This window comes from Diadema antillarum, unplaced genomic scaffold (assembly GCF_040938485.1).
Source record: "Diadema antillarum isolate AM-2024a unplaced genomic scaffold, OU_Dant_1.0 seq00000121_RagTag, whole genome shotgun sequence".
NCBI lineage: Eukaryota > Metazoa > Echinodermata > Echinoidea > Diadematoida > Diadematidae > Diadema > Diadema antillarum.
Window position 1 is genome coordinate 558,564 of NW_027271201.1, and position 27,292 is coordinate 585,855.

Consider the following 27,292-nt stretch of genomic DNA (forward strand, 5'->3'; position numbering starts at 1 on the left):
TTCCTACGGTTTCATCTCACTCTGTAATAAATTCAAAGATAATTTCAAACATCAATTTTGGGTGCCTGCTTGACTTGAATTCACCTTTGTACCTTTCGTAGTTCCTTGACTGTAATTCGTGCATGATGAATGGACTTGGGTCAAACTATGTAAACAGGCACAATAAGAGTGGCTCTACGGGGGCCAAAATGAAAACGGAATCTCTCTACAGTGTTATATTAATTGCAGTCTGACTTTAATGAAGACTGATGGACGATTACTCTCTTTTTTTTTCAACAAGGAAGCATTTTTTTTTTCAGTCAAGTTGGGGCAAGCAATCATTCATTCAATCAATCAACCAATCAATCAATCAATCAAAACCAGTTTTTGTTTGGCACATAATACTTTTAACAGATCTCCACATGTTGCAAGGGAGAACGAAACCCAAAATATACATGGATTGAGTGAATGCAGCAATATCATTACAACATATCCGTGAAAATTAAGGAAATCTGACAATCTGTCTAAGAGTTACTGGTTTCAGTACTGACATTGCTGGATGAGAAGGCTACAACATTTCATGACATCATGTATGGAAATGATATAAGGAAAATATAAAGAGAATTCAACATAACTATTAGTTTTATTTTTCTAGCAAAAAGAACAGAAAAAAAACTTGACTTACCTCTTTCAGAAAACAGGGGGAATTACACCACCCATAACATCTGTCATTATCACAAAGAAGGAATGTGTACTTTTCTTTTGAAAGAAATGAAATTTTCTGGAATTCTTTCGACATTTTCTTCACATCATTGTCCATGCATGACATGACAACCTCACAAACTGCTCTGTTTGCAGAACTATTGTAGATCCACATGCTGCAAAGTCGGTGGATGTAGACAAAAGTAAAATGATGATAATTATCTTTTATTGGCTTGTTCACCTCGATCAGCTTGCTCCTGCTGCACTATAGATATAATACTTAATTTTTTTGCCACTTTGTTTAATGAAACTGGCATTTTGTTCTGTTGTTGATGTTGAGTGCTGTGTTTTTCTTTTTTCCCCAACAGGTCTTTGTGACCTCCAGTCAAATTCGACGAAACTCCTTTCAATTAATTACTGCCCGGCCCCTTGTCAAAGAGCAAGGTTGCAGCATTCAGCTGCATGCAAATGCAGACTTCAACCGATTGTCATTCTGTACATTGCCAATTTAATGCTAATGACACTGTCATAAAACAGAGGCCAAAAAAGAATGAGTAGATATATAACAAGGAGGTAGAAAGGAAATTACTGTGTGTTGCATATGTTGATGCCATAATTATCCACAAACAATACACTAGTTCAGTGGGAAAATACAATCGTAACATGTAGAAAACACCATTTCCATAGACCTAAAGTCACAATTTTTCTTCTGTATTTTCAGCCAAACATGCTTTGTACTTGTTTTGGGTTGTTCAACATTTGTAAACATGACTTCAAAGTTTTTTTCACAGTCTATTTTGTGCATGTGATTCAATTGATTCAATTTCCACAGGTCAACATAGTTCCAAATGATTGAATAGGAATTTTCTAGTAAACCATTGTTTGAATACATGTCTTGAGATGAAATGTAATTTGGTTTTTCAGGTCTCAGGTATGCGAGATCTGTCCCAAGTTTTTTTGCTGAGGGCAAATCGATGTGGGCACCTGATCAATGTGGGAGCCCTGTGGCATAGTGGATAAGACTCCCGACACTATCGGAGGACCCGAGTTCGATTCCCACCCAGTGCTTACGTCGTTGGACAAGACGTTTTTACCTACCATGTCCCTCTTGACCCAGGTGTATAAATGGGTACCAGACCACGCTAGGGTAATAATAATAGCAGGGCCCTCTGGTAGAACAGTGGCAACACTGAAGAGGTTACCCTGGGTAAATAAGACCTTATATTATATTAAAAGGGATATGGACTTAGTCATGCACATAAATTTATACATCATACAAGCACACATGATTGATACACACACACACACACACACACACACACACACACACACACACACACACATATAGAAAGTGATTAAGGAGTAGTTTATAGAATAGAGGTGCTATCTCCCACCTCCTTCCCCACCCCCCCCCACCACCCCACGACCTACTCATCCGCTCTCCAAGCCCAATCTTAACATAAGCACACGGCCTCCTCCTCTTCAGCGTGTGTAATTGCAGCATTCAGCCGGGGACAGCGACAACAGATTACTGCACAATCAACAGCTTTCCTTTGCTAGCAATCACAAGAGAAGTAAAAATTTGCTTTTGAGCACCTGCATTCTGCCAGGCTGACCCTCTTTTCTCTCTCCCCCCCCCCCCTCCTCTCTTCTCTTTTCTTTTACTGAGAGCAAGAGCCAGCAAAATAGAGACAGAATTAGGGGAGAAGTCACGTTGAGCAAATTTGCCACACAACGACCTTAATCTCCTCTTCAGTACAACACATCACCAAAATGTAGGCGAGATCAAGTGATGTTTCTTCGTCTTGCATAGAACAGAACAAAAACTTCCTGACCAAACAAAAAAGGACAAAAATATGATGAAATGTTACCATCTCGTACAAACCTGAGATTAGGAAGAACTATTGAGCACTTTCTTCCAGAGTGTATTTACCTTCGCAATCAATCTTTAGAAAAGATAATTTGGAGCCAGCTGAGTGTGTGTTTGAATAACACACTTCTTTTGTACTAAATCTTCATTAGTAGTAGGCCCAGGTGTGATTGACCAATCAACTCAGATTTTTTTTTTCCAAAATTATATTTGAGGTTGATAATGAGTATTCATATTCTGTTACAAAGTACAGTTACCTCCTAAATATTTTTTTTTAAATGCCTAAAAATAAATCACCTTGAAGGAAAAACAGATAATAATCGTTTATGACCAGTTCTTGTAAACGCCTCGACTGATTCTTCAAGCTATCATCAATAGCTTATTGACAAGTTATTTCAAATTGAATCAGATCTAGCATTACCTTGAAGTGTTTACCATATCACATCGTATGAATGACGCAGTATTGGTTTCCCTATTTTTGTCCCCCTCCATTTGAATCTTGTACAAAAGACTGCTCTCTATAATCATTTCTACAGATTTTATCATGCTAGCAATCAGATATCATTCATGAGCTTAGCATGTCTCCAGAAAAGATATATGGCAAATTCCAGAATATAATTTGTGGTATATCTGGCCAGTTTGAGCAGTGTGGCATTGACAGTTGAACTTTAACTCTTTATTTGCTTAATGCACTTCGCTCAACTTGTCAAACTTTTTCATCAACATTTGGTAATCCATCGAAATGTGACTTAAAAAATGTAGTTGCACATTAACAAACCCACTCAGGTGCAGCAAGTCCAATAGGAAAGCCAAGGTGACACAATAGGGTTTACAGGGATTAGATTACCTCTATTCATTGACAATCATTTTCAAGACATCCGCACTAATCTATGAACAAAGCATTCCAGCACAGTATAGGTTAATTAATTAGACTTTTCAAGAGATCCCTCTCCTCCACCCCCCCCCCCCACGACCATCACCACTACCACCACCACCAAGAGACAGTATGACCCTTTTCTGCTACGACCTTCTTGCTCTTTGCTAACTCCACAAGTGACAAGAGGTCTCTGAGGTTGGACGCACTGTTGCCACCTTTTGCATCCGCAGCCCCTCCTTAAGAGGGAGCACCTGCCACGACGCGAAGATGCTATCGCAGGATTTGGTTTCGCAAGCACGACGCCTCTCTGTCCCAAATTCACACACAGCTGCCCTCTCTAAAGATTTTGAAATCTTACTTCAAAGCTTGTCTTAAAGGTCATAATCACACACACACACAACAGTTACTATCCCTACTTCAATAAAATGTGATCAAAAGCAGAGAATCTCTTCTTCTCTGAACCAATTTTGAAAATATTTCCTAACATCAGTTATTGTTAGGTATAACAACTACACTTTGTTGACAAGCTTGGCTACAACTGTAACAATTGCAGTAATTGCAAATTGCAGTTAATGGAAAGTGCTTCATGAAATATGACAATGATCTTTTCTTTTACCTGAAATCATCAATCATAACTTTATGTGAGAGAAAACCTCTCCAATCCCTCTCTTGATTTCAAAGCTTCTTCTGCATGATTGACGGGCTAATTGATTCGATGGAGGATGTATGTGGAAGGAGAAAAAAAAAGCTTAAGCTCAGGAAAATGAATTTTATCAACCACCCTTTCCCCGAGACCATCATCTGAAAATTCCTATGATGCACCGAGGTTACCAATAGTAGGCCAATATTTAACTCATTGATTGCCATTAAAACCAGCGACACAAGGCAGCATGCCAATGGTGTGTGGGAATAGTGGTTTGATGGGGGTTAATTGGTGGCTCACCGGGATTGTTGTGGGTGTGTCTCTGGCACCCTCCAGAGAAGGCTGCGGGGCAGGATGCTGGCGGCGGCCGCTGGTGGAGGCCTAGGGCCTGGCGCAAACTGATCATCTCTGCGCTGAGCCTCCGGAGCTGCTCCTTCAGGACTTGCACCTCACTCCCAGATTCTGTCATTAGAAAGAACAGAAAATGAATATACAATTGATTGCAGCATGCATATTGGGAGGAATTAAATATCTTTATCATAAAGCAAAAGAAAAAAATGACTGAGTCAGCATAAGAGAAGAAATTAAACTTATGAGCCTTCTTTTAGACAGCAACTTGACATCCCACAATCAGGGATGATATTGAGGTTTGTTGAAAAAATCGGAAATCAAAAATTTCAGGTGATTTTGATACATGGAAAAAGCAAAATGTGTGTAGACTTGAGAGGAAAAAAAAGATCTGAAATCAGATTTAAATCTACAGAATATCATGCCTGCACAGTATGAAAAGAAATCAAATCATGTCTATTTCTTGTTTTTTTCTTTCATCTTCATACATGCTTTGGATGATGGCCTTATAGGGCTTGTTCAAACAGTGGATGAATGATAGCTACTACTGTTTGTTCTACCATCTTTTTGATGATAATGAATGTGGATAGTGTGCAATAGCATTTGTGCTTCCTTTCATATGCTCTCACTTCCTTTTAGTTTTAAGGCATCTTGTTGTTGTGAGTGTTCAGGGTGCAATTTATACCATGATGGTTGTGTTTTCTTCCTGCCTGTGGTCTGGCACATACCATGCCATGTGAAAGTAGCGTTCTTAAGTCCCCTCCTGAGTTCAGTAAAAAAAATGGTGAATTTTTATTGATAATCATACAATGTATATGTGTGCATCAATATTCACAATATGACCTGCCATCTTAAAGCCAGTTTCATTCATGGCCTGTCTCATATTGGCACCTGTGCAATGATCTACAAAACTGAGCAGTACTGTCTTATCTAAATACATCTCCAACTCATCAAAACTGATGTAAAGTGGATGCAACAGTTTTTTCTTCACCCATCCCATAATCAACCATTTTTTTTTTCCGCTAGTTATTAAGTATCCGGGTGCTGTCCTTCCGACTTCATCCGTAATGCGGGCGTGATAAATCTTTGTTTAGCGGGCTGGCATCCGACACCTGATTTATTCCTCGGCAGACAGAACTTGACCGTGAACCAGGTGGGTGAAATCCAAGGCCTTTAAGCTACACCACTTGACATGGGGGAAGTCAATCACAAGCCGAGGATTCCGGGAGAGCGGAGTCTTTTTTTTCTCTTCACACCCCATCCCGCCATCAGACCACCGAACCCGAGCGCATAAGCTGGGAGAGCAGGTGTCGGTCATGTTTCGTGATTTTTCAAAACTCCTCCCATGTCTGCTTTGCCTGTTATGGTGAATAATGAATGCGGGTGCAGAGCGACTTCTTGACTTTTCACTGTGATGCTGCATAAAGTATGGGAGATTGTCTCCTTCTGGAAACGTTCCTATTTTTTTTTTGTGTGTGTGTGCATAATTTCATCTGGAGATAGCTATTTAACAGTCTACAAAGATACAGAGTATTTATGAAGTCTGGATCAGATTGCAGTATAGGAGCTTCAGCAACAAATAGATAGATAGATAGATAGATAGATAGATAGATAGATACATTGACTGATTGATTGATTGATAGATAGATAGATAGATAGATAGATAGATAGATAGATAGATAGATAGATACATTGACTGATTGGTTGATTGATAGATAGATAGATAGATAGATAGATAGATAGATAGATAGATTGACTGATTGATTGATTGATTGATTGATTGATTGATTGATAGATAGATAGATAGATAGATAGATAGATTCATTGATTGATCCATTCATTCATTGATTCATTGATTGAATGATTGATTGATTGATTGATTGATTGATACAATGTAGATGAATAAATGGTTTTTATCAAGTTCATGCATGGCAGCCAGAGGTTGAATTGTACATGAGTTTCACTAACATTAACATTTTAGATTGTGAGAATGTTCATTAGAGCTCTATTCCCTTATATTTCAGGGTTCTAAAATCTTGTCTGACAGTGAACAACTGCCTGTAACATTTAGAGAAGTCTACTGTAAAACACGATATATTCTTGGCATGAAAATGTCGCTAATTGGAGCCGACGGTCTTTCTCACAGCATGAAATTTTCGTGACTTGCCACTGGCATCCAATGCATATTGGGTAGGCAAGAACTTTCGCGTGCATTTTAATTTCGCGAATGTTGCCGCTCGCGAAATTTTGCGAAATTAAAATGCACGCGAACATTCCTCGTTTTACAGTATTTGGTAAACCTGTTTATTTTCTTTTTAAAATTCTTTAATATTTGGTGAGGCATGAATCCATAACCTGCCTGCAGTTTGACTGATGGAGCCAATGAGGGAGGGCTGTAGTAAGGGGGAGGGACACTGGTTAGGAGGAGGAGCGTGTGTGTAAGAGGGGAGGGATAAACGTAAAAGGGGAGGGGCATGATAAAGACAGAAATGGGTGAGAAATTAGGGGCATGGATATCAAACAAGGGGTAGGATGCAAAGGGAGGAACTTGTGGAAGAGGGAGGAACATGTGAAAGAGCGGCGGGGCAATAGTAAAAGGACGGGGCAATAGTAAAAGGACAAGGCAAAGATAAGGGGGAGGAATCAGGGGTCGCACTTAACTTTTTTGGAAGTACGATGGGTGGGTGCTTTTCGTTATTCCGAAGGTTCGCTATTCCGAAGGTTCGTTATTCCGAAGGTTCGTTAATCCGAAACACACAAATTCCCTATACCTAGAGGTTCGTTGAAATAATCTGAAAATGAAAAAGGGTTCGTTAATCCGAACATTTGTGGAGTTATTCCAAAGGTTCGTTATTCCGAAGATTTGTTAATCTGAAAATGAAATTCGGAATGACGAACCTTCGGAATGACGAATCTTTGGACTGAAGAGCCTTCGGAATAACAAACCTTCGGAATAACGAGCTGTAACCCGATGGGTAGTGTGGAGAGGGTACGGGGAAGAAGACAGGAGCATAGGTGAAAGGGCATGGGTGATAGGGAAAGGCCATGGGTGATGGGGGGGGGGGGCATGTTTGAGATGGGAGGGGCATGGGTAAGAGGACAGGAGTGTTGGTAAGAGCTAGGGTATGGGTCAAGCCAGAGACAGGAGGGTAGTTAAGATGATGGTGGTCTGGTCTGTGGTTGACTCTGGCGTCAGCCCTATTGGCCTCAATATAACGGTCAACTGTGGGGACAGTCATAAATGAAGAGGGGTAGCCAGCAAGTAATGACAGTCATGGCGCCATGCTGGCAGATGTTGATAGATAAAGCGATTGTACAGGGAAGAAAAAATACCAACAAACGAACCTTTGCAGGTCAAAGTTACTATCTTAGATACTACGATGTCCTCTTTTACAACTCACAGTTTTGTTGTTGTTGTTGTTTTGGGGTTTTTTTTGCATGCTAAGAAGCTGTGTATGATATGGAATTAGATATTTGTATCTCTATAGGAAATGTAAATTAAACTGATGGTAAAGCATGATGCACAAAAGGGTAAACTACATTGTATATCAGCAACACCAGTTATAAAAGTAATAAGCCTCTTGGTAGTATTGGCATATGTTGCACCTCAATCTCACTGCTGCAGTTAATAATTAAATTTGTTTTGTGGTCAGTTCAGTATTTCAAATTAAATAGATGTGGCTTTTGGGATTTTGTTTTTGAATGCCAAATGTACAATGTACCTAAAAGGGAATAATTCTAGAAAAGGTAGTCTTATCTAAGACTGCTTGAGATTTGGATGTGCTTTTTCACAGAAAGGTATTCACAGCTATCCCACAGCCAAGTTATAGGACTACATGTAGACTATAAACCAAACCAGATGATGAGAGTCTTTCATATTATTCGACATCTTGGAGAATCTTGTCATCTCATAATCCAGAGGATGTTGACAGAATGAGAGCATAGAAGTCTTGAAATGACAGCCATGATGTGACAATTCCAATTATTGATGCCAATAAGTTTTTGATAGGTGATCATCCAGCGCCCTCCTTGCCACAAATAACTGTGTCTCCCTCTTCACCAAGGTGGTGGAGAAGAGCTTCATCATAAGGACTGCATCCAGTAAGATGGTGTTACCATGGCAACTGAGCTGCATCCTCACACTGGCTTCCATCTGAGAGGGGGATTTTGATAGATCGTTATCATCTGTGAGATGACAGCTCGCAGGGTGCCAATTCCCATTTCCACTTCAGCGGCTTTGCGCATTCTCGCCACCGATGGCAATCGGCGTAAACCAAAGCGACTAAAGCGCTCGGAAAAAAGTTGAGAGTTGAAAGCCCATCTTCATTCTCCGACGGCTTAAGATCGCGATGATGACAGTTCGGGTTACTTCTTGGGGGCTGACAGGGGAAGATTCCATGCGATTAGATTTTAATTTGCGGAAACTCATCATGACCTGTGTTACCCATCATGCATTTCTCCCGTTCCTACTGATTAATTTCTCGTGAAGACATCCAAGCAGCTTGTGATGCCAATTGATAACAACCATGGGCTTCAAGGGACCATGTAAGATGTAGAAGGCTGTAAACTTTTAAAGACAGAGTATTAGATGCTTACTCAATCATTTATGGGGGCAAAATAACAGATTATAATGCATAACATTCTCTCTGCTGGCAACTGACCACTGACCACTGTATCTATATTCTTCAGACTTTCACTGACACTTGGGATGTCTGAGAGATATTGAAGGTGGGGAAAACAAAGCGCACTACAAATGACTCACAGATGCATTCCCATGATTAAGAAATAATATTTTGCAAATTTACAGGGCTTACTTTAATACAAACAAAAATCAAACAGCTTTCAAAATGAGATATAATATTGGCATGAAATGATAGTCCCAAGTGGCTAGTTGTACTATTAAATCATTATGAATTAAAACAAAAAGCATTTCTGTAGCACTGACATATCAAATTATGCACTGTAAAAACACCAATTTCTTCCAAATTAATGACGTAAGACCCCCGTAAGTGCCATTCAATGCATTGGAACTTAAGTGGTTGACTTTATATAAGACAAGATGGAAGCACAGTGCTTGGAATTCACTGGATAAAATTGTCACATGTGATCATGCTCTTTTGGCTTGAAATTTTAAAATATAAAATAACATTAACACTCTTGTACATGATGAAAAGGGAAAATTTGTCCTATTGCTTTTTCAAGTTGATCGACATGTGCCTAATTCCTCCCCGTTCTGTTCTCAGAGCTTGAAGATTGGCACGTCCGTCCGATCAGATCCCACCGACGCATCCCCTCCATCTTCTGATGCCTGTTAATTAATATCACGGCACTCCTGTGACCCACTTAAGACACGACAAGCATCAATCACTTTCAAGAGGGGTGGGGGGAGATGGAGAGGGTCATCCAAAGGCTTCTCCCTAGGTGCCCCCCCCCCCATGAGTTCTTGCCTACCTTTCAAACTACAAGGGAACTCTGATTCAATGGCAGGGGGATGCTTCCCAAAAGCTTTCTCACTTACAGCAGTTTACCCTCATACCAGACATACAGTTAACTACTTAAGACAACCCCCCCCCCCACAAAAAATCCCAAACAAACAAATAAAAACAAAACAAAACAAATATTTCATTAAAAGTTTATGCATATTTTCAGAAGTCCCACTGAGATATCTGGGAACTCATTTATTTGTTTCAACCTATCAAAAAGTACAGAGGAATATCACATTCATACCACATTTTAATATTTGTGTTACCTCTTACAGGAATCCTAAAGATGAATTCCTGCTTACACTCAAAGCAAGACAACGCTTAATTTTGCACTCTGATATAAAGCTAATATCAGGTATCTAGGCCACTACTGAAGTCAGTCTCTGAAATTCATGTTGAAAATTGTTCGCCTGCTGATTTATTGAAGTCCAAATTCCCTGTGACACTCTTCTGCAAGAGCATGTATATCAAAAGTGATCATCAATTATGCAAGCTACCTTTCTTTCTTATACTTTGATTAAATTTCACTGAAATAATTGAGCATTTACTCTGACAGATGATATAATGACAAATGGAGAAATAAAATCTGACCATAAACTATTGTATCTTTTACCATTGGGAGCAGTGATTCAAAAAATGTTCACTTTATCACAATTGATGTATATATGTGTAGGTCAGTTGTATCACAAAACATCCAACCATATACAATTTTGCAATAAAGCCTAAAATATAAGGAGATATCGCTATTTTTCTTACTAAACAATATCTGCACATGGTTTAGTCTACAACGTTGTAGAAACAAAATTGTTATAACTATTGTCCACATTCTATATATTTAACAATACTTAACATTGATTATAATGATTAAAAATTTTACATTGCTTGTTTCTATCCCAAACTAACATTTTAGAACTATTTTGAAGTACTAAAGCTGGGTTTTTGTTTTATCTGCAAATGGTAAATAATACCATTAAAGGCACAACCCAAGTAAGATGACGAGGAAGTGGACATGCATGCACAGATGCCTAACACAAACACATGGTGAGCTCAATTCAATAAAATAATGCATTGCGAGTGATATGTGCAGAACACTTTTGGTGTTTTATCCATTTACTAATTCTACAAAAGGCTGTAATCTGGCAGTGGTGTGTGAGACTGAAGCTTGCACCCAGCACTGTAAAATTACAATTACCCTTGGTCAATAGCACAGCATCTCAATGTAATGCAGATGGGGTGCTACTTAACATATCATATCATTATATCTTAATAAGGGCAAATTGGTAACCAAGAAGTCCAATATAAACAAGGCTACAGGGTGAAAGCAGGTCACAGTAAAAGCTGTAGAGTTATGTACATCTACCCCGAACAAACATGGACTCCACGCGATAACAAAAGGAGAGGAAATATACTCCTCCCTCTGCGACACGTTCGACCACTGAAAAGCGGATCCATATTTGCTCACGAATGGCCCGCATTATGCCGCGCACGCAGAGGGATGCGATCGCATTTAGTCTGGGAATATGAGATATGTGTCAAGGGTTGCCAGGTGATGAGTTGGACGGGAGGAGAAGGGCTTCCAGCGACGTCCTGAGGCCAAGTGAGAAATATTGCTTGCCAACATCCAGGAGATGGAGAACATACTTCTACCACTCCTTCCTGTTCTGCATGTATAATCACCTTGAGATTAACGTTGGTCATACAGTCCGGTGTAAATGCCTTCAATTTTACCTCAAAAAGGTAATAGCTAAATTTAGCACCTTGCTCAACCACCTCTGACATCTGTATGAGTAATTGCTGAATCCTTTTCACCAAACTTTGTCGAGCAATTTCTTTTCTACCGATGATAAGGGATGCATTGATGTCGCTGTCCCTTTCGAACACAAAGACTCTTGAAGCGATTCCGAAGCGAACTATGCCTGCACCAACAGTTCTCAAAAGAAACATTGCTGCCACAGTGCATTGCAGTACTATCAAACATACAAAGCAGGTAGCAGATCAAGCAATGCAAGGAGAAAAAGACTCTCTTCACTGTATCCAAGCTAAAAAAAGCTACCAAAGTCCATACCTCTCTGAGCTTGCATCCTTTCCTATTCAAACCAAACATCCCTCCAGCCAAATCAAACTGGTGTTCTGAGAGAATGTATCTCAGCTTACAACCATCTTTCCAAAGTTGGAGGGCACATCAAACATGGATGTAAGAACTGGGAGCGGAGAGGAGGGGGAGGGGGAGGAGAGGTATAGGGGGAAGGTTATACCACTCCAGAGTGGGTCGGATACCCTTGATGAGAGGGAGTTGGGGACATTAAGGTTCTCCTCCTTCTATAACTCTTTCTGCCTTGGGGTTAGATCTCAAGATGGGGGGAGGGGGAGACATCGAGGGCTGAGGGATGCTGTCCAAACACAAATGAAGAGGGGTAAGTTGCATAATGAGGTGCTCTGAGGCCCTACTCGATGACTGACCGCACCACTCAACAAGCAGAATGAGGGGTATCCGGACGTTGACATCCTTTTCTAGCTTTTCACTCAAAACACAAGAAATGATCTTCATCGTGTTACCTGCCCAGATATGCTATATTGGCAATTTTTGGATATCAGCTGTAAGCAACAGAATATGGGATGAGGGTGAGGATTGTCTACAGGGGACGGGGGATTTTCTGTCATACCAGAAACTTCTTGCACATAGACACATACCACTTACCACTCTCCATTCTACTCGTCACATGCAGACTCTGTACTGAACATGAAGGAAGCATCAACACAATTTAAAGGCCAAAATCTTGTCAATCAAGAAAAAAACAAATTATGCATTCAACTAAACTCACACACGGACAACATACTTCAATTACACAAACAAATTAGAGGTCGTTGACTAGCACCACGATATAAGGTGGGAAAAGAAAGTCAATATACAGCAAGTTGTCATGTTTTATTATACACTGCAGTAAAAGCTCCCTAAGAGCAGAGACCTGTACATGCCACTTCCCATTATGTCTATTATTACATTTACTTCTGACTGAGTAATTTCTTTGGCTTCTAATTGGAGATGTGAAGGACGTAATGTAGGGAGAAACTTGATTCATTTTTCTTTCCCCTTTTCTGAAAATGAGAGAGGGAGAGGGAGAGATGGAGTTCCTTTTCAGCAATTTATATAGCGGTCGTTGGGCCGAAGGAAGGGAATTGAATTCAGACAGATCGTGCACCACCAGTGTTTGTGGTTTAGGAACAATGATAGGAACCAGAAGCCCTCCAGGGGCTCAACATGCCTCAATGACGAATGGCTGAGAGTGCGGCATTTTCTCTTTCTCTATCCTCTAGAGTGCGGCATTTTCTCTCTCTCTATCCTCTCTCCCTGCCCCCCCCCCTTTCATTCCTCTTCTCTCTCTTGCCCCCTCCCCCAAGATTTCCCTACCCCTCTCCTTCTCTGTTCGTCATGTGTTCTGTAAAACGAAGAATGTCCATGTGCATTTTAACCTCGCAAATTTTGCAAGAGCCAAGATTTGTGAAATTAATATGCACGCAAAAGTTCTTTTCTACACAATAGGCCTATGCATTGGAACCAAGTGGCAACTCCCAGAAAACATGATGCCACCAAAAAGGCCCTTGGCTACAATTTGTGAAAATTTCATGCTGCGAATATCCCCCTGTTCAGACACACACCAGTTAATACCAAAACTCGATAACGAAACGGCGTACAAAGAATCAACGTATAGCCGACAGACCATTCAGACGCTAATCTCGGCCGATCTGGAAAATGTCGTAAGGATGCGCAATTTCCCACTGCGTGTGTTGTTATGGTCACGAAGTCACCGTCAGTGAGAGGAATAACGTCACATTTCGTGCACGCTCACATAAGCCCCGCCCAGTTATACCGTTCTATGGTCGCCATACATTCAGACGCACATGGAATGTTGATTCGTTATCGAGTTCTAGTTTGAAACGATGCTCTGACCGTCGTTTCATTATACGTCGTTTCGTTAGTCAGCGTTTAGACATAAATTCATCGTATAGCTATACCGTTTTTGGTATAGCTATACTGTTTTAATTTTTTTTTTTTTTTGAATCTGAACACCCTGACTATCTTGCTTCGCAGTATTGCAGTCACCTTCTCATACTCATTAACCCTCCCTGTCTGTCTCTATCTATCTCTCTCTCTCTCTCTCTCCCTCTTTCCTTCCTGTTCTTCTCTTCCCAACCCCTCCCCCTCCCAACCCCTCCCCCTCCCTCCCACCCCCCCCCCAAGAAAGGACAGGAATGTTGAACTGCATGATCAATTCTCAACACTAATTCATTCAAGGACACATCCACTACATATAAAACGCATATTATGAGCACGTGTCCATCAAGGTGAGGTTAACACACAGTGAAGTTTGCTATAAATAATTGTTTTTTATTTTTATTTCAAATCACGTTCAACCACTTGAAATAGCTTGAGAAAGACAAGGGTGTGTGACCGCATACATTTGCAGAACACTTATGACATGCAGGCACACCCTATCATATGGTTTGTAAACACAGCAAATTTTTCTGCAACATCATAAATGCAAATAGTACAATATAACACTCAGTGCCTAACATCCATGAAAAATTTCACTGATTGCATTACACACACACACACACATACACACACACAATCTGTAGTGTTACTGTGTTCATTCCTAACAAGTGGCAAATATAACTATGTTCTGCACATATGAATACGAGACAGGTTTGAACACTCGGGAGCTCTAACATGATCTGAGAATGTTTACTCATATTCATGTAAATAAACTCACCCACAAAACAAACAGTGTTTCCATCATATTTCATACATCTCTCCCTCACTCTCTCTCTCTCTCTCTCTCTCTCTCTCTCTCTCTCTCTCTCTCTCTCTCTCTTCATACACAACGTTGGTTCTTTTATCTAATAATGATGATGACGATAAGTCTTTGATGAATGTGCTAAAACAAAGAAAGCAGAAAAAATGGTAGGCCCTTAAATCAAACAATTCATACGAAGTCACTCTCAAAGCAAAAAAGAAATCATTGAGAACTAGAAAAGCACTCTGAGAGCACAGACCTCCGCCAAGCAGTTACTTTCCACCGATGATGTTGCTCTTCCCAATGAGATTTTAAAAGCTCTTTGGGCTCTTCCATACAGATCAGTGATTTCCACCCAAAGGTACACATGCTGAAAAATCGCCCGATTTCCCCAATATAGAAGCCTTTGTTACATCATAAACCCTGCACAGCACGCCTCGCCCTAGCAGAAACTAGAGCACGCACTTTAGTGCGCGCATGCAAACCTCAAATACCCGCAGCCTCAACTCCCAAGTTCATTGACCCTACCTGCCAAAATATAAAAAATCCTTCATAAATTCCCCCAAAATTATCGGATCACTACCAAAAGTTAATCGTTCGTTACTTGTGTCATTCTCAACCTTTCCTACAAGTTTCATCCAAATCCGTTGACTACTTTTTGAGTTATTTTGCACACGGACAAACTAACTATATCTGTAACTAACTAACTAACTAACTAACAAACGAACAAACCAACGGTAATGAAAACATAACCTCCTCCCTTGGCGGAGGTAATAAAAGAAATGACAAGATACCACCACTTTGTGAAGACATCATCACACCTGCATCACACTGTCTTTAGCAAATGAAAACAGAAGAAAAAAGCCATATATATTACAGACAGAGGCAAACAGAAGAAAAAGACAGGAATAAAATATGACTTGATGATTTATGGGGCACCAAAGCACAGAGCAAGAGCATGCCAGACACCTGTCTAGGTGCAAAAAAAAAAAAACATTTCAAGTTCAGTTCAAATGATAGTCACTTGAAATGTTGGATCTTTTCTAGCCAATTTGGCACATGCAGAGAGAGAAAGAGCATCTGTTGCAAGCATTGATTAAGATGTACAAAGTTTCTTTTGGGTGAAGTCTTGTCACTAAACTCACACTTTTTACTCCATGCAGGACTGACTGACTCAAACTGAAAAATCTTTCTCTTTCTCTCATTAAGTCATCATCTCGTCCCTGGTTACTTTGGGTGTGATCTTGATTCATTACTTCTGGACAATCCATCATGATTTGGGCACTATTACGATATCATTATGGATGAGCGAAAAATAAAATCCTTTGAGCTCAGACTAATTTTCGGGATGAAAACCCACAATCTCACATAAATCACTGCAAAACACCGGTGGCATTAATATTTCAATATTCACCCATAAAATAACCCCTTACTGTGTCGGGACAGGGTCGGTCGTAGAGAGTTGTTAAAAACCACAGCAATTTCACGGTCAAAGGACTTCACCGCTTTCCATTGAGCAAATGCTCACCACCTCCGACATTCATTACATATACGGATTTGCACCAAATTGTGGAGAAAATGCATTAAAATTCAACAGTTTCCACACCGTTTCCTTTTCTCACCCCTTTTTTTTTTCCGCATCCCCAATCCCTGTAGAGTGTGCAATGAGCCAGCGATACAGGCAAAAAGCCACTGAAAGCGACTGTGAAAATAAAACGTGTGAAATCGGCCACGTGGTCTCTCCACGGCGTGTCAAGGCTCTTACAGCTTTTTGACAGGCCACAGCTCCACTTCTCTGTCGTATGCTCGCCAAGAAAAAAAGAAAAGAAAAGGAAGAAGCTTAGAATACTGTGTTTTCAGAGAGATAATCTCCCAAGTGCATGGAATTTTCATAAATGCCGAGCTGATCATGGCTGTCACTTGCCCAAAGCTGTTCATTGACAAGCAGTTTCATATTTTGAGTCTGTGGGGAAAAAAAAAACAACCAAATATAGGGGAAAAGAAAGAGAATGATTCTGAATATAAGGCAAGCTTATCTAAACTATTCTGCTTTACATCTTGAATATTCTCTGACATTAAATAGGATGTAGCTGAAAATAACATGCTGAGAAGACTGAGAGGATGAAGTTGTCAGAAATACCTATGACAAACTAGAACTTTGCATGCAAGTCAATAACACATATTTAGGTGGTGGGCTGTTGAGGCTTAGATCACATGGCAATCACCTCTTGCTACCATTGCATTATACTGTCACGCCAAGAGGTGATTGTACCTGAAAATCATTTCATGCATTGAGAGGACGCATAAGGGGATTAAAAGGGAAACAAGGAAACAAGTTGGCATTCGCGGCACGTGTCATAAGCTGCCCCTTGGGGTAGGATGAATCTCATAAATATCACATCACGGAGAAGATGGAAATGGATCTACAAACACCCTTTTCTCTCCGGTTTTTGCATCAGACATTAAAGAAAAAAAAAATGAATGGAAACAGTGCAGCCAGAGCAAATATTCAATACTCTAGGCCCATTTACACTTGCTTGGAAAAATCACGATTTTTCTAAAATCGCGACATTTGGGTGTAAGTTGCTAAGCAACTACACCCAAACGCCCTCGAAACATCGCCAGAAAAATCGCCAGCCGGAGTGTGATTTTTTGAAACATCGCGAAGTTTGAGGCGAAGTTAGTGAGTGTAAACCCAAGCTGCAGAAATATCGCGATTTTTCATCACGTGACTCTCGGTATCGGATTGCAGCGGGAGTTTACGCGCGCTCCCGATCCCTCTTCGGAACGTGTAGAGAGCAACGGTATAGACAGCTGTGTACAGCCACAGGTCTAAACGGCCGATTCTCGGTCGGCTCGTGGTCTGCATCTCTCACCTCCCCCTCCCCCTCCCTGATGAAACTAGTACACTGTACGTGAAAACTACAACTGGTAGCAAACCTGAAGTTCTCCAACCACATATCATCATCCCATGACAACTTAACAAAATAATGTTCTCCCAGAAATGCGTTGATTCAGATTGTGAGAGTGTCCGTACTGCTCTCGATAATTATATACGTTGTTTGTGGAATACAGGACTCAGGAGTACGTCACAAGTGTAAGTTCCTGCTGTCGCCTGATAAAATACCAGTCCTAACTTCCAAGTCTTACTTCCCACTTTCGTCATATCGGCGAAATTTCATGATCCTCCTGAATGCTGCTGTAGATGAAGTTTTATAACACACCTACTATGTATGTGATCTAATGTAGCAAGCTACTATATAGTTTTATCGTAAGTAAACAGTCTCGAGAAGCACAAATTTATGTGTGCATTGTACTGATAAAAAGCCCTGGCTCAACGTTCCAACCAGCCAGCTGTGATCAAAATACTGCACTGCAGTGAAAACGAACAGAATAGCGCGCGCTTCCATTCAGCTACCGTGTTGAAAACAGGTAAATTACGCATGCGCACTACCGACCCAAAAATCGCGATGTTTCGTGAAGCTCAAACTTCGCGTGCTTTTGCGCAAGTGTAAACGGTGGAACCAAAATATCGCGATTTTAAAAATCGCGATGTTAGTAAGTGTAAATGCGGCTTCTCTTGTGCTTTGTCTCAGGGGTGTCTTAACTTGGAAGAAAACCTCACAAAAGAACCTTTTCTAAAATAATAATACAGTTGCTTTCCACTCCTCAACATTTTACTCAAAGTGGATCCCATTTTTTGCAGCTATTGCAAGAAATTTCACTCATTTTTTTACTCAGGTAAAAAGCGAGTGGGGGAATTAGCAAAGGATTCATCCCCATTGTGAGATTAACTCTCCTTTCCCCCTCCCTGCCTCACCCTTCCCCCCCCCCCCCTTATCCATTTTTTGAATGGATTTGAGTAAATCAGTAAGGAAGGACATCAATATCAAAACTTGGGCTTTGGACTAAAATCTGGAGAGACATCACATCGGGGTAAAAGTTGGCACTTGCCCACTAGCTAAATTCATGCACAATCTTCATCATGGGCAAAATTTTTCACATACTCTTTTTTTTTTTGTCTGTGGAAGAAACTCTATGAATCTTAGATGATTTGTTCATTTCAGACCAGAGAGGGTTCTCACTAGAACTGCTCTGCCCCATGGCAGAATTTTGTGATGGACACTCCCAAAGAAATCTTCCCCCGAAGCAATAAGTTGTCACTTGGTATTTGGTACTTTTCTAGTTCAGCCATGTCAATTCCCTTGTCTCACTTACCTCAGCCAACCTCCTTTTTTTTAAAACCTAACATCTTGTGAAATCAAAATAAAAAGATACAAGAACAGGACACGTACACTGAACCTACCTACATGTTTAAGTCATTTGCTACCAAAATCCTGAAAAGTACATAGCGCTCATTCACATCCGTACCTAAACTTTCACTACATAGGTTATATCTTATGAAGATGTAGTGAGTTCGTCTGGCATGCGTCAACTATTAGGCTCTTAGTGCTCTATGTTTGATTATTTTAAGTGTTCCTTTCGAAAATGATTTTTCTTTTGTCCTACAATTTAAATTCTTCAGATATTTGAGGTATTTGCCTAATGCCTTAGGATAAAACAGTCCGACCTACCAACTAAATGCTGCGTAATGTGAATGAACCAACACACAAGGGCCCGATCTTGCAGTTAGTCATTTTTAAGAACTTTTAGAGTAAGGGATGTTCATATAGATCTGTAGAAATGATTATCTTCCTCTAAAATTTGAAATTTTGTCTACATCAGAAGCATGTTTTCCAAGTTAAGACTGGTCCATTAAATTCCACTGCCAAGTGAACATAGAAAAATGGGGCTTTTCTTGTATGGCATAGTTCTAAGCTATGCTGAACAATGAAGATCATATTACTGGTGCATCAAACACATGCACACTCGGCCAGGGCAACCCAAACTCACTGAAGGACAGGCAATAATAAATTAAAGAAAGCTAGCCAGTTACCGTAAAACATGATATATTCACGACATGAAATTTTCGCGAATTGGAGCCGACGTCCTCTTTTGTGGCATGAAATTTTCGCGAATTGCCACTGGCGTGCAATGCATACAGTGTAGACAAGAACTTTTGCATGCATCTTATTTTCGCGAATCTTGGCGATCGCGAAATTCGCGAAATTAAAATGCACGGGAACATCATTCCTCATTTTACAGTACATGTACTGGATACTTGCCTAATGGCATATTTTATCATGAGGGAAAGACAAATCTTATACTGCCCTGTTGTACAGCTTTGCTGCAGGCTAATGTCTGAATTGACATAAGTTTCTTAAAATGTTTGTGCCATTAAGACATCTTCAAAACACCAAATACCAATATCAGCTTTAAATCTAGAAATATTGCACACAAGAAACAGAAAAAAAAGGACAAAATAAGATGGAAAAAGGACCACATTCCATTTATAATGACTCATTTACTTCTTTCTTTACTCCAGAGGTCGGTGCCTATGCTAGAATATGTTAAAGAGAAGTAAATGGCAATATCATTTGATCCTGTAAGTAAGTCAGGCCAAGCAAAATAACCAATATTTCTTATTCAAAGCAGCATTTCCTGTATCAATTGTCCTTAACAATGTCAAAAGATATCCAGTGCGTTAAGCAAATGCAAAGTCAATGATGAAATTTCGGGGAGATCGGACACCCCCCTTGAGCCGCTTTTCCAGACGATTTAATTCCGCTTGATTTAGTGCTGGTACGCTCGGCAAAATAATCACTGTAATGCTCCCTCGCGTGAATTCTTCCCCCTAACCCCAAAAAGATAAATCACTATGGTCGGCTCCAAATTAATTTCCTCGGACAAAAGCAAAACAAAACAACTATAATCGGGGAATATAAAGGGGTGAGGATAATCCTACAGCTGCTCCAGTGGTTAGTAGCGGCTGCACGATGTCAAAAATTATGACAGTAATCCTCGGCGAGCGTGCCACTGTGTGCCGCTGGGCGCTACATGTCTGCAATGTTGATGACCACAATCATGGGGGGGGGGGGTAACCTCAAAGCATGTCCACACTTGGACGAAACTACCTAAAGTGGACGGGGGCGTGTTATTTTCCTCTGTATGTGTCTGGAGTTTTTTTTTTTTTGGTTTTTTTCCCCCCATTTCCCCCCCCCCCATGTCTGATGAGCAGTATTTCTTGATTAGCCTAAGGTGTCGAGACTGAAATGTGTGTTTTTGTCCTAGTTGATGGGAAACACACTAAACTAGCTGTCAAGCGAATTAGGCTCAGTTTTGGGTGTGTGTGGGGGAGGGGGGGTAATGATTTCTAAGTTTGTCATCTTGGTATTTGATATATTCACTATTTTTTCTTGCTAACATCTCAGTGTCATTTTTACTTGCACCTGATTATTGGTGTAATGTGTAACTGTGCACAAAAAGTGATGAAAAAGGAAAATCTACAGCAAAAAAAAAAAGACAAAAGATCTATGACACTCTAAATTAAGTCAGGATATGATGAAAAAACAAAGTCATATAATAAATGTCAGAAATAATCTCATACAGCATCCAATGGGCACTCTAAAACATCTTGCTTGGTCATCTATGGAACCACAAACTCATTTGCTAGATAACCAAAAGAGATCAGAAATTTTGTATTCTTCTGAAATTTTTCTATTTCTACTGATATATAAGATACATAAAGGGTACGGTCCTTGATGCATCTGCGACAGTCATGCAAAAAGAATTTTTGAGAGGGGCATAACTTTATATCGCTCCAGGGCTGGTTTGTCTGCTCATAGAGAGTTCGGAGGGGCTATGGAATGCTCCTGGAGCACTCTAAATGCTCTGTATAAATGTGGTATGATACAGATTTCAAGACACCACTTAAAGGGATCGTACAGTTTTGGTTGAGACCTAATTTCAGGTTTCTAACATTTTTTGGTGAGATAATGAGAAACCTCTTATGAAATATGAAAGAGCATGTAATTCCATGAGGAATTCAACATTTATTTCATGAAAATTGGTTTTGAAATGGCTGAGATATCCAAAACAGAGCGATTCTAATGAAGTGTGGGACCCACCGTTTATTACGATCGCTTTGTTCTACTTTGTTTTTGGATGTTTCAGTCATTCCAAACCCGAATTTTCATCAAACAAACTTTTAATTCCTCTTAAAATGGTATGCTCTGTACTATTTCATAAGTGTTTTCTTGGTATCTCGCAAAAAGTTAAAAGCCCAATTCTCATCTCCACCAACACTGTACCATCCCTTTCACATTGTAGCGCTTTTAACATTCAATTAGTTTTGCTTCACTCTGGTCCAGAATGTAAGGTACATGAGGTTTGATGAAATGTAAGGATTGATAAAATGAAAACAAATTCTGTGTTCAAATAATTGAATTGCACTTAACCTGTTAAGGCTGAACTGATTGTGTAATAACACACATTTCCCATAGACACTCGCCCGAGTATACTCATGACCACAATGTAGTCTTTAACAGCTTAAATCTTAAAGACCGAAAATCTTTTTAATTACACTATGAAATGAATGTTCTAGATTCACATGCTGTTTCACCTGTTATTGGATAAACCTAGTTGCATTTGTTCATCACATGTCATTTATTTCTAGTTCTTGGGATTAATTTTCCTTTCTTATTATATTTTGTTCTGTCGTTCTGATACTCATTCTTTCACTGTTCACTGTTTCTTGCTCATTTATATTCATATCAATAGAATTTGCGACAATTGGTATAGTTGGTATTTTAAGTATATGGTAAGTAGCATATTATGTGACATGGTGTTGCAGGACGGCAAAATGTTGGGGTCTGCATAGCTCAGACTACATCTCCACTGTCGCATGACCTTAATACCAGGTCAATGAACCCTACTCATAACACATTATAATATGAGCTTATGGCAATGGTATACCGCTCTCTCTTTCTCTTCCCCCCTCTCTCTTTCTTTTCCATTCTCTCTCCCTTTCTCTATCTTTCTCCACACACTTCTCTTCCCTCTCGATGCGAGGAGCAGGCTTTTACTGGCAGGTGATGCTGAAGGGGGTAAGAATAATAACACTTAAAAGACTAGGAAATTCAAATGCATATTATTCTCGTTCTATTCCAATACCGATGAGAGAAGCACAGTGTACAATTGACATGGAGTGGTACGAAGGATAAGTCCTGATTTATGTGAATGGGGTGGGGGGGGGGGGGGTGGGGGTAGGGGAGGGGGAGGGGGTACCGGACAAAGCTGCAACTTCAATTACTACTGGCAGTAGTTCCACATCTTATGCAGACATGGGCTGAAATTAGATCCAGGAGCCGTACAATGTACCAACAACTTTGCCATATTGGTCACTGGAATACTAACTCTCTATCCCTCTCCCTCTACCCTTCTCCCTCTGTCTTTCTTCTGTCTGTCTCTCTGTCTGTCTGTCTCTACCTCCCTCCCTCTCTCTCTCTCTCTCTCTCTCCCTCTCTCTCTTCAAAACCAATATTTCATATTTTCATTTCATTCAGTCAGTATTTGTCTCTCTCTCTCTATTCATATATTTCATATATTTCATATATTCTATACATTTCATGTATTTCATATACTTCATATATTTCATATATTTCATATGGTTCAAATATTTCATATATTTTATATATTTCATATATTTCATACATTCATTTACATGATTTCATCTCCCTTTTCCTTTTTTGTATTTTCCACTCTCTGGATACCTATTTCTCTTACCAACCAAAGCATATTCCATCTTCTTCTCTCTTTCTTCAAATATTTGCTAAATATCACCTACCAGTCACAGTCTATGCGTGTCTTTCTCATTTCAACTCCTTGTATATTTTTCCCATTTTATCCCGTCAAGGATGAGTCCCGAGTAAACTCGGGCAGGTGTCTATGGGAAATGTGTGTTGTACCAAAATCCGTCCGTCCTCAATGGGTTAAACTCCCCTCTCACCTTCTGTCTCTCCCTCTCTCTTTCTTGCTTGCTCCTGATATAACTCCCTTTATTGGAATAAAAAAAAAAAAACAGGTGTCAAGAAAGAGTTGGATTGTATAGTGGTAGATGAACTGCCTTACTCTAACAGGGAAGCACAGATAAGTACTCTTCTCAACCTTTTCAATGTCAACTCTCCCGTGTTGTCTCACACTCAGAAAGAATCACACACAGCCACTCTCCTATCTCAAGCTGTGAAAATCTTCTGCGGTTCATTAGTCAAACATAAGATTGATTGCACGGTTCCCAGGTAGTGCTGGGTTTTAACAGCTCTTTTACACAAAATCTTTAAAAACTTTTAAGGGATCACATTCATTCCACGCATTTTGCATTGATGGAATTCTTCAGGATTTTTTTTTTTTAATCCCTATCTTTTTTGGATGAACATTACCAAAGCTAAGTTCACCGACTTCAGAGGTCCTCTAACTAGGGCATTCCCAGTTTGACTCCTTAACATGGAGATAGCTCAGACTGGGGTGTGGGTGGTTGCTAAGCAACAAGTATTGTGGGAGGGGAGTAAAATTGCACCTTGGGATGCAGTGGTGATGGAAGGAGGGGAAAGGGAAGCAGGAAAGCTGGGGGGCATTCCATGAAGCATTTTGTCTGACAACTTGTCGGACAAATTTGCTGTCAGCCAATCAGATGTAAGGATTTCTGTAGCTTTTAACAGTTTGTCAGACGATATATCTGACAAAACGCTTCATGAAATGCCCCCCCCCCCCTGTTTTAGAAGTAGTCAAACTGCGCTAGGTATTCATACCTCATCAACTCTCTTTTCAAGATTGGTGAACCTCGTGCATCCATTTCATTTTTGTTGTTTATATTTTTTCTGTGTTGTTCTTGGCTGGTGTTTTTGAAGGCATTTGGAGACAGTGATGTGCATCACTAGCCTCCTTCTGCTGTTAGCTACTCTTCCCAGTTTACTGTCTCTACAAACACACAGAGACATGCATACAAACACTGAGATACACACAAACACACATACACACACACACACACACACACACACAAACACTCACACGCACACCCAAAAGCTGTAACTTCATCGTTAGTACAAATATAGCAAGCAATATTATACGAATCCCCAACTTCCCCTCCTCGTTCACCGGGGCAAAGTCAGTATCCGGTGACAACCTATTCTCACTACAATTTCCATTATTTCGAAATCGAACGCAACGCTGGAAAGAGCAGAGAGTTTGGAGGTATGTACAGGACGGGACGGGGGACAACCTTGAAAAATATTGCTTGTCATTGCAACCCCTTCAGACGCGCGCAGAGTACAAGTTCTCCGGCAGGATTTGTTTGGGAAATTTGAGATTGGGTTCCAAAGTACACATCTGCCTTCTTGAAAACTGCAATGACGATAATAATTCTGGCGTATCGAGTTCCTGCGACAAGGCAAGAAGGAGGTAGGGTGGGGGAGTGGGAAGGAGTATAAAGTGGGGTGGGGCGGCTTTGATTTCTGTGAAAACATTTTGTTTGCACAGGACTTGTATTGAGTCGTTAATACAGGGGTGAGGGACCGCCAGCGTTAATATTCGTCGAGCCCGCTGTGTCGCTTCCTGCACTGTTTGTAGCTCAGAGAAACACAGAGAACATATACTCACAGGAAAGGGGGGAAAATGAGATGAAGAGTGTTAATGAGAAATGAAGAAAATTAAGAAAACAAAGAGTTTTGCAAGAAAAAAAATACAGAATGAAGTTGCCAGCCTCAAGACCAAAGACACAGAACGCAGCTGTCAACAGAAGGGATAGAAGAGATAAATGCATGGAAAAAAAAACGATAAACTCCTGCACACTGCAGTGCTTTAATATCAATACTTCAAATCTCTGAAGTGACTAGCCTTTGTGAGCAAGTACTTCTGAAGGGTAGAGATAGAGAATGGATAAAGAAAAACATACAAAAAAAAAAAACTAAATACACACATGCAAAATAAGGAACTGGATCTATCAAATTCATGGAAATTGCAGTTACAGTGCATTGTAACCTACAATAATGGCAACTCTCACTCCAAAGCTTGACCTAGGAGTAGATGGCATCTAAAATTGCCTTCAGGGAGTAAGCTGTTCTAGGTACTGCTCCAGTAAGACTGCAAATAAGGATCCATCCCTCTTCCCCTCCCCTAGCAAAGAGATCAGGAGTAAACACCAACCATGTCAATATTTTGTAAGCATTGGGATTGTTGATGACTCCTACTGGTTAGAGAGGTTTGAGGGCAGAGTGTAGACTTTTTTTAAGTTCTCGTTTGTTGACAAGTTGGTGGTTCCCCCTATTGAGTAGGGCCAGTCTCCCTGGCTCCATTTAAAAGGCGCTGATTGCTGTTATTGTGTTCGTTGGCGGGGTAAAACACGGCAAAAACGGCTTCGCGCTTCATCCCACCACTCCGTCTAGAGTGATAATAACCAGCAGTCTTTGTTGGTGAGGTGGAAAGTATTTAAGATTTGAGACATGTAAAGGAGAAGATAAGAAAGAGCTGATGACTGTCACTACAAGCTAACACCCCTTTATGCGAATAAAAAATAAGGAGCACATGATTTGCAAAATAAGTGGCAATTTCAACTGTTGCAAGAGGGAAATTTGTTGCCAATTTCGATGGGGCTCTATCACTATGACCCACTCATACTATATAGCCTCTGAGTGTTGTAAACATCACCTCCAAAGGGGCAAGAAATTTGCTGCAAGTGTTTGATTGGTGGTCAGACAGACTTTGTGAAGAGACCTAGGTTAATAAAGAATTCATGGAAGTTGAACAGGAGTTTTCCCAGAATTTTTTATAAGATAGGTTGTGGTCTCACACAAAATGAGATACTCTGATCTGAACTTTTCAACTTTTCACGTCAGTTATTCTGACACTGATGAGAAGTATTTTTTAAAGATTTATGATTCAAAACAGGTCTCAAAAATACCGTTTAGACCCCGTTTACACCGCCTGACCACTTTTAGGCCGGCCCAAAAGTTGGTGTAAACGGGCTCTTAGTCTGACACAGACATACATACACCCACAGACACACAGACAAACGTCACAAATACAAATGCAACTACTGCGATGAGCATTTGACCCAGGTCACGACCTGGGTCATAGTCTTACCTCACCCTTGGCCTAAAGGTGATTTATCAATACTGTATGACTAGCCACAAGGGGTATCAAATATTAAAATATTTTCAGAAACTTATACCAGTGGAATGCTGTCTTCTTTCGTGCTTTAAAGCTCTACAGAGTAATTCTGGGTTCAAAACTTTTATTTTCTAAAAGAAATTGGCCAGATTTTTTAGCTGAAAGCAGATTGTATTAAAATGCCACATACCACTAAGAATGCTTAAAGCATTAAGACAAAAAAATCTAAAACTTGACATCGATCATGCATGTACCAAAGAACTTTATGGATAATCATAATCAAGATATTCAATTTTCATTTGTGAAAAACCTGCACATCGGCATAGTTGACACATTCTATTTTTAAAGAACTTCCTTGTTAAAAACATCATTCTTGTGTACCGTTGAATATAGGCTATTACCGGAAGTCTCCTTTTGCAAAATCTTGAAAAAGAAGAGAGAAAGTTTTGCTCTTTGTTGTGGTATTGGAATACAACATTAAAATATCAGTTGTCCTTAAAGCTTTTGAAGATGACTCCCACATCGCATTGCATGTTAAGAACTTTCTCTGAG

The 27,292-nt window shown here is 40.1% G+C and overlaps 1 protein-coding gene across 1 annotated transcript in view; it reads right to left on the minus strand.

Moving 5' to 3' along the window:
• LOC139727163 (unconventional myosin-X-like) overlaps positions 1 to 27,292 on the minus strand; it is a 130,591-nt gene that overhangs the window by 62,552 nt on the left and 40,747 nt on the right. Inside the window, exon 2 of the mRNA XM_071638139.1 lies at positions 4,372 to 4,533. Coding sequence (XP_071494240.1) covers positions 4,372 to 4,533 — 162 coding nt within the window. The remainder of the gene's footprint in view (positions 1 to 4,371; positions 4,534 to 27,292) is intronic.